The sequence below is a fragment of the Rhizomucor pusillus genome (assembly GCF_041956525.1).
Source record: "Rhizomucor pusillus strain CBS 183.67 unplaced genomic scaffold VTP01scaffold_13, whole genome shotgun sequence".
Classification (NCBI taxonomy): Eukaryota; Fungi; Mucoromycota; class Mucoromycetes; order Mucorales; family Lichtheimiaceae; genus Rhizomucor; species Rhizomucor pusillus.
This window is the reverse complement of record NW_027192155.1, coordinates 91,464-106,787: the sequence shown is the minus strand read 5'-3', so window position 1 is coordinate 106,787 and position 15,324 is coordinate 91,464. Positions and strand designations below refer to the sequence as shown.

General features: G+C 44.6%; 7 protein-coding genes across 7 annotated transcripts; 3 read left to right on the top strand and 4 right to left on the bottom strand.

Moving 5' to 3' along the window:
* Positions 1 to 234: 234 nt before the first annotated feature.
* On the top strand, positions 235 to 1,496 carry VTP01DRAFT_2430 (uncharacterized protein; the record flags this gene model as incomplete). Its single annotated transcript, XM_069380891.1, has 8 exons — positions 235 to 272; positions 338 to 431; positions 494 to 628; positions 690 to 825; positions 880 to 959; positions 1,028 to 1,141; positions 1,201 to 1,311; positions 1,383 to 1,496. 8 exons carry the CDS (start codon positions 235 to 237, stop codon positions 1,494 to 1,496), a joined length of 822 nt encoding a protein of 273 aa, XP_069237206.1.
* A 93-nt stretch (positions 1,497 to 1,589) lies between these two features.
* Positions 1,590 to 2,975, bottom strand: VTP01DRAFT_2429 (uncharacterized protein; the record flags this gene model as incomplete). The annotated part of the gene is made up of 8 exons (XM_069380889.1): positions 1,590 to 1,660; positions 1,714 to 1,826; positions 1,890 to 2,104; positions 2,160 to 2,255; positions 2,316 to 2,538; positions 2,601 to 2,667; positions 2,769 to 2,868; positions 2,967 to 2,975. 8 exons carry the CDS (start codon positions 2,973 to 2,975, stop codon positions 1,590 to 1,592), a joined length of 894 nt encoding a protein of 297 aa, XP_069237205.1.
* A 2,235-nt stretch (positions 2,976 to 5,210) lies between these two features.
* Positions 5,211 to 5,582, bottom strand: VTP01DRAFT_2428 (uncharacterized protein; the record flags this gene model as incomplete). The annotated part of the gene is made up of 1 exon (XM_069380888.1): positions 5,211 to 5,582. The coding sequence occupies one exon, from the start codon at positions 5,580 to 5,582 to the stop codon at positions 5,211 to 5,213; it is 372 nt and encodes a 123-aa protein (XP_069237204.1).
* Positions 5,583 to 5,795: 213 nt separating this feature from the next.
* VTP01DRAFT_2427 (uncharacterized protein) lies at positions 5,796 to 8,592 on the bottom strand (the record flags this gene model as incomplete). Its single annotated transcript, XM_069380887.1, has 7 exons — positions 5,796 to 6,881; positions 6,937 to 7,477; positions 7,537 to 7,712; positions 7,766 to 7,889; positions 7,955 to 8,390; positions 8,445 to 8,506; positions 8,573 to 8,592. 7 exons carry the CDS (start codon positions 8,590 to 8,592, stop codon positions 5,796 to 5,798), a joined length of 2,445 nt encoding a protein of 814 aa, XP_069237203.1.
* Positions 8,593 to 10,105: 1,513 nt separating this feature from the next.
* VTP01DRAFT_2426 (uncharacterized protein) lies at positions 10,106 to 11,530 on the top strand (the record flags this gene model as incomplete). Its single annotated transcript, XM_069380886.1, has 4 exons — positions 10,106 to 10,187; positions 10,280 to 10,597; positions 10,667 to 10,801; positions 10,866 to 11,530. The coding sequence occupies 4 exons, from the start codon at positions 10,106 to 10,108 to the stop codon at positions 11,528 to 11,530; spliced, it is 1,200 nt and encodes a 399-aa protein (XP_069237202.1).
* A 62-nt stretch (positions 11,531 to 11,592) lies between these two features.
* On the bottom strand, positions 11,593 to 14,562 carry VTP01DRAFT_2425 (uncharacterized protein; the record flags this gene model as incomplete). The annotated part of the gene is made up of 12 exons (XM_069380885.1): positions 11,593 to 11,857; positions 11,913 to 12,031; positions 12,096 to 12,704; positions 12,770 to 12,968; positions 13,031 to 13,139; positions 13,192 to 13,346; positions 13,413 to 13,543; positions 13,599 to 13,709; positions 13,764 to 13,841; positions 13,901 to 14,165; positions 14,234 to 14,262; positions 14,335 to 14,562. The coding sequence occupies 12 exons, from the start codon at positions 14,560 to 14,562 to the stop codon at positions 11,593 to 11,595; spliced, it is 2,298 nt and encodes a 765-aa protein (XP_069237201.1).
* A 421-nt stretch (positions 14,563 to 14,983) lies between these two features.
* VTP01DRAFT_2424 (uncharacterized protein) lies at positions 14,984 to 15,294 on the top strand (the record flags this gene model as incomplete). The annotated part of the gene is made up of 2 exons (XM_069380884.1): positions 14,984 to 15,180; positions 15,240 to 15,294. The coding sequence occupies 2 exons, from the start codon at positions 14,984 to 14,986 to the stop codon at positions 15,292 to 15,294; spliced, it is 252 nt and encodes an 83-aa protein (XP_069237200.1).
* Between the last annotated feature and the right edge of the window lie 30 nt (positions 15,295 to 15,324).

Sequence of the window (15,324 nt, the reverse complement as noted above, 5' to 3'; positions counted from 1 at the left end):
TGCACCCAGCCGAGATATTCCGCTTTGTAAATAACAATTCATCACAAATACATAGAACACCTCATTTTTACATACTGTATCAATAATTGTAAATACATATACCCGATATCCAGGTCTTTGAATTTCCATACCTCAAATCAAGCTGTGGGGACTTCCTAATTCAGGTACAAAATTCAAGCCACAGGCCAGCAGCGGTGGTGTCTTGTCGCAGTAGACCAGGTTCAAGTGGCCGAGATGGAGTCTGAGGAAAATGTCAAAGATCTACAAGTGAGGTATATACAAGAATGCAAATGCATCTACAAATGGCTTGAAGACTGACACTACTCTTGACGCAAAGCCAATATGAGCTCAAGCGGCAGGCAATGATACAAGAGAACCAAAAACTGTTGCGAGAACTTGGTTTGGCTCGCGGAGACGATGGTGTTTTCGCGGTAAGGAAGGGAGACAAAGAAACTTAAAGTCCCTGACGACTAATACAGAGAGACGCCTTTAGCTCGTAGCTGATCTACCTGCGCCGCCTCCACCAAAGAAAAAGGCGAGACATGCATACAAACGTCCTACAGCGGAAGTTCCTGCAGGACCAACCAGAATGTCACGCCGGTTAAAGGGAGAGGCACCCGACGACACGGTACGAAAGAATATTCCCAGAGTATATACACTATGTAATTGACGTTGTTCGATATTGTTAGGTGGATCTCGAAAGTATACTTGATCAAAATGATAAAATGCGACAAGTCGCCCTAGAAAAAGTACATTCAGCAGCACCAAAAGATGCGATCGAGAAACGATATGCTCCTGATTCTATATCGGTGCCGTTGTCTTTGGGTATGATGAAAGTTCTCGCTACTGAGATGATGACTAAATAATTGACGAAAAAAGCTTCCATCGGCACGACCATCTGGGAACTCGGAGAGCTATATACTGGACCGGGAAGATCAAAGTACTGGAGTGGACGGGGTGTAAGTTGCAAAGCGGCTTCCCGAATGGTTAAGGTCCATACATCTGATTCGCTTTACCCGAATTACAGTGCCGGTACAAGCATCCATATCCCGTGGGCTACAAGGCTACCAAATCCCATTTTGGAAATCAATATACCATGGAGATCCTTAAAGGCGAAGAAGGCCAGGGACCTGTGTTCAAAGTATGAAAAACCAGTATCTCAATGCAGACCGCTTTGTGGTCGCTGATGTTTATTGTTAGGTGACTGTAAACTCCAGCAAAACCTGTTTCACTGGAGCGACGCCAACTGCACCGTGGACTGAAGCATGCAAAAAAAGCAAGTCTCAGGGCACACGCGTGAGCGGTCCTTTGGTATGTCTCTTGGCAACAACATGTAGTATCATCGATCACAGGGCTTACAGGATATGTAAAATGACTACTAGTTTTATGGGTTTTCTGATCTTATTACAATGCAGCTGATCGAGAATATGGATGGGTACGAGGAGACATCCAAGCCTGAAGAAGAGAAAGAAGAAGAAAAGGAAAGGTTACAGTGACCGTAGCAGCGACGACGGGAACGACCACAACAATAACTGCATCCTCATTATTATCAGCATTATCACCACCCCACCCCCACCATCATCATCATCTTAAGCCGCCTTTTCGAGATTTTCGAAGTGAGCACGAGCAGCGACAATGTTCATCTGCGTCGCAGCCGTTGCTACCCAAATCGGCATTAAAATTGACTCTTGTTTCGACGATAATGTAACTTACTTATGCCCGGATCGGATATTATTACAAGCACGCATGTCTTGCGCGTTAGGGTATCAACAAAAGCCGTAAATGAGCTGCCGCGTAGAACCATACTTTTCGAATGTGCCTGTTGCCTAAAACGTGTTTTTCTGTCAATGTAAGCCTAACGTGATAAGTGATAATCGTCGTCATCATACCGGCCGCTCAGATTGAATTGTTTGATAATGTTGCTGATTTTCTCAAACCGGTGTGGGTCCGGATGATGGATGGTTGCAGCGTTAGCTATGACGAGAAATGTAGTCTTTTCAAATAAGACCACTTCGTCTGCGCCGCATACTTTACAGAACCTGTTCAAGTTTGTTTCCAGAGCTGAGATGTTGGGTATAAGGCAATGGATGATACGTGCCCAGGCCTTGCCAATTTAAATTAGCAAAAAGGATCGGCTCCATCAACAAAATGTAACTCACCGCATAGAGTGTTTCGTCCCAAATGGAAGTCTGGAACGCTTGTATTTGGATAGGTTCAGAACGCCACTGCAGTAACTCGCTTTGTTCCATAAAAATCTACCGCCAGTTAGCATCAGGACAAGGTTATCCCGTTGATGTTGTCAGATATATATGTACCTGATTCCGCCTATCCTCTTGTATTAAATCCATCTTGTGTATGAGACAAAAAACCTTGGCGTCAGGTGAATGGTTTAAAATTCGATCGAGACATGACTGGTAAAAGTGTATATCCTTGTCGAGCTCGGTGCTGATAATGTCGAAAACGTAGATAAGCACCTCCACGTTTTTGAATATTTGATGACTCTGCTTGCCAAGATAATATTCAAACGAAAGATCCTGCCTTTTTTACATGTCACCGATTGTTAACAAGAAACTTTCTCTTGATTTATTCACACTGCCTACCCTCCACAATCCCAAAGGTTTAGAGAAAGGTTGCCGAGAAACTGGAGATCGGTGCTTTCGATGCCAACTATGGGACGTTGTCTGAATATATCATGCGTATAATGCGCGCGCGCGGGTGTGTGTATATGCACAATCATCTTTACATCTTTTTGTTTCTTACACACATACTCGTCGGTCCCAAATCCCTGGTTCGGCGGGCTACGTTGTTGTGGAAAATTATCGATCGCATGGACGTTTTGCCAGCCCCTCCTTTTCCCATCAACAGCACCTAACGATCGACCATTACTGTCAGCGACACGACTGCTCTTGCGAACCGGTGGGAGGAGAGAGTGTTCGACAGCGACGACACCGGGGCGAACAACTTGCCTTCTTCATTGCGAGAAATTTGTCAGGGCAAAAAGGGAACGATGGAAAACCCGGGTGCCAACACCTTGCCCCGAAAAAACAGAAAGACACAACCTTTCTGCTCTTGTGAACCACCAAGTCGACTAGCTTGCTTGCCGCGTGATCAGTCGGAGAGCGGCATCATGTCAGGAATATGTAGCACCAATGCTGCAGATGACCCGCGAAGCATTTCTTTCTCCTGTTCCTCGAGAGAATGGATGCAGATGCGCCTTTATCTTTGCAAGATGGGAGATCAACAGTTTAAATCTTGATTGATATTACATTGACGGTTGCCGCTGCTTACTGGTCGATTTCCCGTCATTAATTTCGCAGCAATGATTTGCACCTAGTGGTGGAATCCAGAACCTTCGGTTGCAGACATCCGAAACGGAATCGCGTCGGTAGTTTGTAGATTACATGATATGCCAATCCTGTCGTCACATTGACGAGTGTCTTCAAAGAAGGGTAGTCCGGCTACCGCAACCTGCCGATGTTTATTATCGCGTGATCTGATAATCAAACTGCATATGTCTTCTCGAAGGACCGATTACATGCGCAAATGATTTTATTGTACAGCAAATTGGGGAAACGTATGAGCAAGTTCGAGTGACATGAGATACCGACATGGCTTTGTTTTAAGCTACGTGTGTGTGTTTATGCATGCGTGAATGCCACATCTTTGCAGTTTAAAATACGGATCAGCGTTAATGTGCGCGTTATACTTTGTTGCAAAGATATGGGTTATAGGGAACCACCCAGCAGTTGTTCAATCTTTCAGGTGGAGCATCGTATGGGATAACTATATTGGATGTGTTATCGTGTCGTCGATAGCGCACATAGCTATTATCGTCCATGACAGTTTATGTATTGTAAAGCTGAGAACATCGTTTGGTATAACGGCAAAGGCCATTTTACCATACATGGTGTGTTTGGATTGTGTGGTCCGCACGGACCATGTATCATGTTTCGAGTAATAGTCTCATACAGCGTAGGATTCAGGTTTTGATCTGGCAATTCAGCGGATACTGTGGCATCGATATCTCTCGGACATGTTGGCTTGTCTGTCTGATCCAGTATGAGCAAAATGCGTGCGTGCAGTAATCCTCGTTTCTGAAATTCGACAACATGCACAGAGCCCAAGACAATGCCAAAGATTTTCTGGTTGCGTATGTCGTTCATTAAGCAATTAACCTTCTCATAAAATATACGACATATAATATCTGGCCTGTCGTTAGGCTTTTGACTAGGCTCAAGAGCATTGGTGATTTCAGGCCAAGTCGGGTTGCATGTGAATGTGATAAACAGATCAGGTTTGCCAATAGTCCAGACAACAGCCATGGCATCCTGAAACTGCTGACGCATATACCTTGGGCCGCCAGTGAAGAAGAAGGAAGGATCACCCGCACACCTGTGCGCCAAGCATCCGCTTCACTATCTGTATTATAGACGGCATCCATGGCGCCACTGCGTAGGTCTGCACGCAGACTTGATTGCATTTTGTCGTAGAAATTTCAATCGTTGCGATTCGACTTTGGCATAATTGTCAACTACGTACTCGTGGAGTAGCTTCTGGACGAATAGCAGATACTATCCTTGTTTGATTTGCAGCATGTACGCATAATACTGCCTGATCGTGATGCGCCGTGCTAACGTTCCGCCTTGCTCATTGCTTTGCCGCAGTTGAGGATGCAAGCCTTCTTCTCCCCGAGGAAACAGTAGCATATAGTGCAATGGATCGTATGAAGCCGAGAGTTCATTAATGTGTTTATATCTCCATTCTTCGTAATATACATGACATCCCGGTGCGTAGTCCCCTCTGGATTGTTGGGGACAATGGCTGCAACTTCTGCTGTCATTGTCGCAGCATATTTCGGCCCTCTCGCTGCTGATCTCGATATTTGGCTCTTCCCGCAAACGTCCAGCAGCATTTTGAAGACTCCTGGCGAAGGATTTATATCCAGGAGCATTTGTTGCAATTCACTTAGAACAGCAATATCCGACCCGGTGTAATACGATTAGTGATGATTCATTTGTGCATCAGCATCGTAAATGTATATCTGGGCGAATCCTGGCTGATGCCCTTGTTCCGGTATGATAGGCTCAATATGATGCGATACTCTGCCCACAATACGGAGAGTATAAGCGCCATGGATGAAATTGGCGACTGTTCCATCCAATGTAACCCCAAGAGTCGAAAATGCGAAAACATTGTTGTAGGCGCGAATGTTATCCCGGAAATGCCGTGCTGTGGCATTGCTGCTTGCCCATAGCGTATGCAATGGCTCCGGTGGTAGCTCTGGCAGAGGTTCCGAACTTTACCATCGCTGCAGCATAAGTTGAAAGTAGCATTTTGTATCGTTCCAGACAGCATTTCCCAGAGCCACATCTTGGCACCACAATATATGCAATGTACACGCGTGTCGGACAGTCTATGTCTACGCTCCACGATGTCATTTCCAGATACCATGCTCTCCGAGAAGTTTGCCAGTCTGGTCTGGTCGATGATTGGGAGAATTGAAGTCGGTATCCATTCTTCCTCTTAGCATCATAGGAATGCGCTGCTCTTGGTTCTCCTGGAATCTCTTGAACGAATTTCATGATAGAAAAAGAAACGAAGGAAAAAAATGTTTTTCGCTGTTGCCAGCACATGTTCTTCTCTTCCTGATATGCCAGCTGTGACACCTTCCAAATTTGATTTTTAGCGCCCCAAAAAGGCAAAGATCTTGGGCTTTTTTTGGTTTTAGAGAAGGAAAGAGTGTGTTTAGTGATAGAAAAACAAGGCGTAAAGAAACGATAAGGTCTTGACTAAGTCTACACCGCGTTGTATCCTGCGACCTTGCCGGCAAAGTATTTTCCATGGGAGTTTATCACTTTGGCAATCTTGTCTTCATTGATTCTAGTAACTTCGCTGCGACCGGCCTTCTTCTCGCATTCTACAATATGTCGGGTAATAAGTCGCGCTAGTTCTTTGAAAATAGTCTTGTCGCCCTTCCAGAGATTATAATCTTGCTGTTGCAGACATTTTACTACCAAGGGAGCCACCGTTCTTTTCATTTTTTCTTCATCCAAGGCTTGCTTCATCTCTTCCTTTTCTCTCGGCGTTACGGTCCTGTCTTCCGTTCCAGCACTTCGTTCATCTGTTCGTCGTCGCTTCGTAAACTGCTGGCGAGACTTTTCAATCATGCTTTGTTCCTCTGTTCGTCGTCGCTTCTCAAACTGCTGGCGAGACTTTTCAATCACCTCATCAATGGTCGAACGACTGACTCCTTCGATAGAACTGGATCGGTCTTCGGGCACTTCCCATTGTACTTTGCCGGATACTGTGTTGTAATAGTATAGTCGTCCATTATCTGCCTTTGCTGAACGCCAATTTGGTGGAAGATGAGGTTGTTGAATGTGTGGGTTTCTGCTCCTACTTTGTCGACGCTCATCAAAGGACCTTGATGTTGGGGCATAGCTACGGCATCGATCACTCGATCTATCCCGCCGATAATCATACTTGTAGTTGCATCGTCGTAATTCTGGTGACATTTCGCGATCGTAGGGGCGTCGGTAACGTTCGTAGGGTTTATGATCATATTTGGAATATGGGTTTCGGGTATATTTGCCACCGCGTCCTCGGAAAGGAGTACTAGATCTCCCATTGGATATAGGTCGTCTCGTAGAAGAAGGAATTGGTGCAGCAGAGCGGATATTGTATGATAAGATGCTCGAACTGGGATGCTCATGATTATCATTATCAGGATCGAAGATCTCTCGCGTGCAGTTGACACTGCGCTCTTGGTTTGCGGCGATAGTTTCTCCGTTAGTCTGAATACAGCGTTTCTTCGTCGACCGTTTGGTATCATTTTCGTCCTTCTTTAATTCATTATCGTGGGCAAGTGTTCGCTTGTTTATCTAAGCAATGTAATGTCAGTAACAGGATCAAGAGATCAGGTCGTCACAATCTTACCAGCTTGGGAATTCTGAAATAAATTTGGAGGACAGACCATTTGTCCATGAGAGACTTGGCTAATGTCTTGATATCCTCATTTTCATGGTCGACAAAGCGTCCAAGTGTGTCAAATATTTTGCTTTCCTCAACTTTGTTCCGGTACTGTATAGGCAAACTATCCAACAGCTGCAATATCTTGAGCACGATTTCTTGTTCTGCTTTCCATTCACTGAGCCAAATCTTGAGAAGAGTGATGCCACGCAAGCGTATAAACTCTCTGAGGATCAACTTTGCATCCGCGGTAGGCAACGTGAGCTCAAGGCGGCTAAGCAAGCGATGGACCAGCGGTAATTTGCCACCTGATTCCAGCATTTCCTTTGCAAATATAGGCAACTCTCTGAGCGACTTGATAGGATGCAGAGCTGGCTTGCGACCTGGTTTCTTTGCGACAGTAGTATCGTCTTCCTCGCTTACATTCCTGTCCTCGCTGGAAGCGCGTCCTCCGCCAATAATGCCAGTGCAACTAGGATCGCCGCAGTAACAAGTCTGAGCTGTTGCGCTGCGACGTTGATCGTTAAAAATACATCGGATTCTATCCAGACATTTCGGTAAACTTACCCGTAACGTTCAAACTGATAATCAAAAGATAATTCTTCGCCAGCTTTGACATGACGACGCGTGAAAATACCGACGCGAACGGCTTTGCCGACTACCCACTTTTGGGTGACGCAATTCGGATTGCATGAATGGTTGATAAATCGAGCAAGACATCCTTTTTTGGTAGCATCGATGATCTACATACGCGCGATTAGCTTTTCATTTAAACTTTAATTTATTCATATGTTACCTCTTCATTGGTAAGACTCATAGAATAGTAATGGGAAAGCCCTTCTTCTTCATACTTTTTTGTTCTTTTGACAAACTCTTTGTGAGTAATAACTTCTCCCATATACTCGATGACAAACGTATTCCTACGAGAATCGACCGTAGTTTAGATATATATAGATGGTGTGTGACAATTAACACCCTAACTCACCTTGGCAAGTCAGTCAGCGCACGCAGACCATATCCTTTGTTTTCTGTCTTGAAAACGTCCACTTGCGCGTACTGTCGACGTTGAAATCGGCGGTTTTGGCAGAAATGACCAGAGGGGCAGTCGCCTTCAGTGCATTCAATGAACATCATTCTGTTGATACAGCTGGTATCTGATCCACACGCCGCGGCCAGGTTATCGACTTTGGGTTGATATCTGCAGTCACAAGGCATAGACTCATCGCCTGCCATAGATTTTCCAGTGGTGCGACCATAGTAAACGTTATTCAAAAGATGAACATACGTCTTCATTGCCTCTTCAGTTGCTGAAGGCGGGTAGTTGTCTGTCGCTTCGGTTGAATCGGACGTCGGTGGGCTATCCTGCTGGAACAAATCGTGGTGGTTGGCAGCTGCAATGGCTTCCTTTGACTGATCGAGATCTGTTGACAAGGCGGTCAGTGTAAGCAGCAACGCCGAGTTTCCCGGACACTAACCACTGATTTCAGTTCGCATGCTTGTTGCTAGCTCAAGACCCGCCTCCATTGTGCAAAGATCGCTGTCATAAAGATCGATCAGGTCAAGTGACACGTACCTTTGTAAGCGTCGAGCCCAGAATACTTACCTTGCCTCAAGTGTACGCATGCAAAATGAAAGTAGGCAGACAAGTTGCAGTAAGAAAATTGCGAATGGGCGCAAACCGGCGGGCAAGACTGGAAGAGGGAGAGGAAGAGGTCAACTGGATAATTTTCCAGCAGCTCTGATTTTTTCACAGCTGGCTGCGAAACTGCCCTCCTTTCCAACCACCCCCAGGTATACAAGGTTCTGCATGAAAGTGGTCTGCCAGGCAGGACTGCATAGAGTGCACATGTAAGACAAACCGTTACCTCAGGTGTTGATTGCCTACGCGTCCCAGCTACCGGAATGTACCTGCACAGTAATCTTTAATGAACGCGTGAGTTACCTTGATATAACAGGAACAGTCTCAACGGCATTTATTACATACAGAATAGCGTGAAGGGATAAGTAACCTTCTATATGCTCTTACGAGTCATAAGAGACAAGGACCATTCTCGAAAATGTGCTGATGATACAGAGTTGCAGAAAAAGGAGTTAATATACGTATCCATACTGTGGCAATTACGTAGGATGCCGTGATCATGGACGATATCGAATCTAAGGTTTACATTGCAGTGTATCGCTAATTTCTAGAACGTCGTGATAGGATACATGAGTGCACGTAGTAGAAGGAGAACAAATACAATCCGAGCCTTTGGCAGACCTTCTAATAACAATGAAGAAGAGACAATGACCGAACACATTGTTATACATACGCGAATGCATATAAATGGAACAAAATTTCCTTGCAATATCTTAGTGAAGCAACATCCCTATCAACGATCCTTCACAAAAGCAGATGTATGTCTTAGATCTCGGATTAAAACTTTGAGGTTTGGCAAATACTCGCATATATAGACAATTTATTAAAAGGTGCTAGACGTTACATCCAGAGCCGGGATATATTAGCGGAAGTATGTGGTCTGATCGTATATCTTTGGCCGCTCCGGAAATGCCGGCATATCGTTTGTTTCCCAGCTAACCTGTGTAACGAATGTCTAATCATACAGGTTTTCGAGCGTGCGAATTTTGAGAACATACACAGAAAAGCAAAGGAGAAATACAGGTAATGTTTTGCCGGCTGGAATCACACAGATAGAATATTTATACGTGCAACTACTCTTCTTCGATAAACATACCCAAAGAGATTTACAGTCGATGTTTAGTCTTCCTCAATCTACAAAGCATGCATCATATGTAAATGCTGTATGACATGAGCGGCATATCTAGAGTTCAGCGAGGATGTGTTACGCGCTGACCCAAATCCCGGCATTCCACGCTTTCTGACTCAATAACTGCAAGTCATGTTAGATCAGCGTAGAACTCTAAATACTCCACGTTTTCCGATAGGTTTGTGCATAAAAGATATAGAACCCATTTCACATGTGGATCTTCCCGAGCGCCCTGCTGCATAATAAGGTTTTCCTTTTCGATTTTCCGCAATGGCCTATAAAAGGGCACTGTTGCCCTGATTCGTTCCTCTTCCCAACTTGTCCCTTTTCCCCTCTTTCATTTATTTCCTTTAATACATCCTTGTAACATGAAAGTTGTGTACTCGGAGGAATGTCTTTTGCATGACCCGCCGTACGAGGTTACTCGCGGCAAAGTGCAAGCCTATGTCGGTAAATGCGCATTTTCTTCATGAATTAAATACATTACTACGCAATATCTGATCAGAATTTTATATTCTGCATATCTATACGGTTCTTTGAAGAGTCACCAGCGCGTCTAAAGTCCATCAAGCAGTTCATTGACAGCCAGCCTGATGATTTCAGTGTCATATCACCCCAAGATTATTCGCTCGCTCCTATTTTGGATGTACACGATGATGATTTTGTAAAGTTTCTCTCGACTATATACGATGATTGGGTTGCAGCTGGACTTCCATCTGCAGCTGCTATCGGTGAAACGTTTGCGCACATGTCTACGCTAAGCAAGATCGATCCAGCAATCTACAAAATGAATGCTCAATTGACGCCTAGCGCTCGCGTCGGTCTTTACACGCTCGACATGTCTGTCTCGTACATGAAGGGTAGATATCAGTTGATAGTAGATTCCCAAATATGTGAGCAGTTATCAACGTCGTTGTTGTATCATTTAGACACTTGGAGAGCAGCGTATGCATCGGTCCAAGTTGCTTTGACAGCCGCGCACACATTGCTGAAATCGCAGTCGTCTTCTATCTATGCACTGTGCCGACCGCCAGGTCACCACGCATCGTGCAATTTGGCTGCAGGTGATTGTCGTAATCCAATTTGAATAAGAAAAACCCCATTAGCGCTGATTTTACTTTATGACAGGCTATTGTTTTATCAACAACGTTGCTGTTGTGACGCGATTCCTGCAAAATTACAGTGTTGAGGAAATGGATGCGATGGCAAAAACGTTTAACAGCCAGAGCATCATCAATGTTGCAAGCATCTTGGAGAGTGGCAGTAGCAAGAAGAACAGCGAAAATCACGCATTACAAAAGAAGAAAAAGATTATGATCGTTGATATCGATTATCACCACGGAAATGGCACGCAGGACATCTTTTACGACGACCCTTCAATCCTTTACATTTCCCTCCACGGGCATCCTGATTACCCATTCTTTACAGGCTCTGCAGAGGAACGAGGTCGCGGTCAAGGAGAAGGATACAATATCAACATACCCTTGAATCCAGCTACCACTGACGATGCCGTGTATCTCGATCATTTGACTCGAGTCCTTCAGAGTGAAACAGCGGTGAACTTCAATGCCGATACAGTTATCGTTTCCATGGGACTCGATACCTGGTGGCAAGATCCAATTGCCGGAATGAAGGGTCTCAAGGATGAGGAAACTTACACCAAAATGGGCAGGCTATTCAAAACTGCACCTAGCTGTCAAGGCCGACCCATACTCTTTGTTCAAGAAGGCGGATACACGGTGGATATGCTGGGCAAATTAGCAGGCAACATATTGCAGGGTTATATTCGTTGAGAAATGTGAAATAAAGCAAAGGAATGGGGGATAGACAGAAAAAGTTGAATATTTTGTGGGTATCATCTTACATAGAATCCTTGGCTTTCTGTTACCGCTCTTTCGATCATGGATTTTAACTTTTCTTTGGATCCATAGCGATACAGCACCAATTGATTGAAGCAGGTATGTGCGGATGGTAAACGATCGCAATCTTCACCGCCGCAGGCAATCTTGAGGTGCATCTGCGTAGCACCAGTTGCAGGAATACGATCGCTGCCCGTGACAAACATGAGTAACTTGCGTTGCATTGATGGTTCCATCGCTTTCATTATCTCCCAAAAGTGACTGATACATTCATTAGCCCGAAGTACTTGGTGATAAGTATGCAACAATAACTTACACAATCGTTTCTTCGTCTTGATCAAATCCTAGATATTCTGTCTGTCCACGGAAATCATCAATCTCCAGCGGTTCGTCACTGCTTCGTACCAGTAGCTCAATTTCTTCTGGTTGAAAGAGCTAAGAATGGCATACGGCTTTAGTACACGAGTTTTTATTTGTAAACATTGCAGAGCATTCTTACCGAGAGCGCATTGCCTCCACACACATGGTAAAATCCTTTTCTAAATGCACCAAACTGTCGCTGGACGCTGTGATTCAAGACAAAATCCACGTACAGTTCTACGAATTTCTGGCGGTTTTCGTTTGTCACCATGATGTTTGCGCCGTTTGGTATCAAAGGAACCAGACGTCGTTCCCCGAAAGCGTCGATCTCGGCGACAAACGCTCGACAAAATACGTCTTCTACGTCACCTTCAAAGGCCAACAATTGCTCAAGGCCTCTCGCGAGTGCAGGTCGAAATACGCGCAGGTCTGCTAAACCGACAGGATGGTCCAGTAACTTTTTGTAGCACGCTGTAGGCAGGTGGATATCCAAAATAGTCGAGTTGTAGATAGCAAGTCCAAGCACAAGGCCGACGAGGAAATATTGGTCCTCGTTTTCAAGACTTGACGGATTGAACCAGCATAAATTCGAATCTTCATCGTACGTGAACATTCCATACTGAGAGTCGAAAAGTGATCGTACAAGCAGCAAAAACCATTCTTTACGCAGACCGCCCGCATCTACTCCATCTTCACCAACGAATTCGATTCGCAGAGACTTTTTCAAATCAAGTTCATTTTGTGCAAGCTAGATGGACAAAAAACTTAGTGCCAACGACGATAGATAATCTTGGTAAGTGCAGACAAACGAACCTGATGCAAGGAATCTTCAATCAAGTTCTCCCTGCGTACACGGATAACAAGATACGGCATAGACGCTTTTTGGTGGAAGAGCATGTTGAAAAAGGCTTCGCGCCACTTCGTCTCCATCTGTCGTTTGGCATCAGCCTCCAAAATTTGCATTTTCGCGCCCAAGCTGATCAGGAACGGGTATTGACAGAATGCGAATTTTCTACACATATTCATTGTAAGTAAACAACCACGTCCCAGTTACAATATTTTTAAATGCATTACCCTGAACGTGATTGCCACGACTCAAAATCGGCCATGAGATTGATGTAGTCGACCATTGTATTGTAAAAATCCGATTTTGGCAGCTTGTTTGCCTGGTTATTAGCAGCAACTGTAAAATGCATGTTGGTTTCAAGTATACATCGAATACACAATAGACTTACACAGCAATGCCATGACGCGCGCTGCACTTGGCATTCGCCACTCTGATTCGTACGCTGCCGGTAAGCCCAGCTTGCTTCTTCTCGCACGTGAGACTCGGTACGTGATAAATGCATGCACCAGATGAACTTTGTTTCTAAATCTGTTAATATCGTATCTAACACATTCCATAGGGATTAAGTAAGAGCGAAATCTCGAAGGTGCCAGTCAAAGCACAACTTACTGTGCAAACCAATTTACAAGAGCACAATGGCATTCGTTGTTGAGGCAGCTGATCATTCCAAAAACACGTTTCAAAAGATTGTGATGATACTTCGTTTCTGCCTGAAAATTATGCTGCGCTAGTAAAGGATTCTATCTGAATGCATGAATTACCCGTCTTGTCTTGAAATGTTGACCTGAGCTATACCTCTAAAATGATAAGCAAAAATCGAATATCACTCATGCGTCGAAGAGGAATCGCTGGGCGCTTCAATAGACGTTCGGTAGCTTGCATCATGGCTCGGATGACATTGACAGGCTAACAGCCGCCTTTAGTTTCTTCAGATATATACAATCCAATCTTCCACATTACCGAACTTAAGAGGAGTCGATATGCAGCCGACACGTCTTCCATATTTATGCCGCAGTTATCCAATGATACTTGCTCACCCTGGATAATCACGGCGTCAGCACAAGAGCTATATACCGAAAATCATATATACAACTCACGTTGGAAAAGCTGTGATTGAGGCGTATCCAACTACTGAATGCACTGTCGACCAGCATTTCCACGGGTTCGTAAATGCTTTCGAGGTTCTTGTCCGTGCCTGCCATGCGAGCTTCTTTGGAACACTTTGATATACATTTTTTGAGTTGCCTGAGCGTGAGAGGTTGAGCAGACGACTGTGTCGTTTTGACGTGCGGCTTTAGGTCGTTGATCGTATCACAAACAGGACATCGGAATCGAGATACATTTTCTGGATATCGCAATTCGCTATTGGAACAAGAAACATTCATGTTACTCAAATTCTTCGCACAGCATTTACAGCTCATTGAATGTACCTGCTACAGCACATGCATTTGCCAGACGCCTAAAAGATGAAACAATATTTATTGTCAAAAGGTGGGGGCCCACATCATTATCAACACTCTATGTTTTTTACCAAGTTGACTGCTTTGTTCTCGGCCCTAGGCGTGTCAGTTGATTCTGAGGAAACAGCGTCGCTTCCAGGTGTAGCAGACATGAATGACGCATGTGACATTTGCACGGTTTTGGGATCTTGGAATGCACTCGATAAAGTAGCAGTCGCACGGACTCTGTTGACTAATTGCCCGTGTAAGCTCTGTCTCCAAGGTTCAAAAGACGAAGAGTATGCACTCGAATTAGCCATTTAGCATTATGGGGTTTTCTTCTCTATTTTGAGAATCGAAGGGTGAATGAGAAGCTGAATGGACGAGCGGAGAGCAAGGTTTCCAAAAAATTCAACTCGTATCACGTGACCCTGAAGGGACCACCATCCAGTTTCCGCCGCACACTACATATAAACTATGCTGTCAAGTGATCTTTTCTAAACTTTAAAAGGATCTCGGCATATGCTGATGCAAGCAGTGACCCTCACCAGGGGAGTGTCGAGCCGACAAATTTTATGCTTTATCTATGTACACAGAATGCATACCTTCAAATAACCAATTGATTGGATTTCTTGCTGCTTAGGTTCATTTACATACATCCCTGCCGGTGTCGTAAACATCGTTACTGATTACAGCGCCACTATTGGTGACTATATAGTAACATATCTAGGTATCAACAAGATGGCATTCACAGGTTCCACCGTCACTGGCCGCAAGGTTATGGAATCATCTTCTGCAAGCAACCTCAAGAAGCTGCAGACGCCGATCTGGAAATGCAACCGCCCACGCATGCGGCGGTGCCTTCAACAGCCATGGACAGAGCTGCAACGCTTTTCACGCATTCTCGTCCAGGAATCAGTACTCGACAAGTTTTTGGAGTTGTTTGTAAGGCACACAAAGGAAGGCGCAGTTCGACAAGATTACATATAGGATACAGCATTGAACTCGGTCAGAAGAAAGGCGCTACCTTGTACCAAGCGACTCTTCGATAAGGGCTACTACATTGAACCAACTATCTTTAC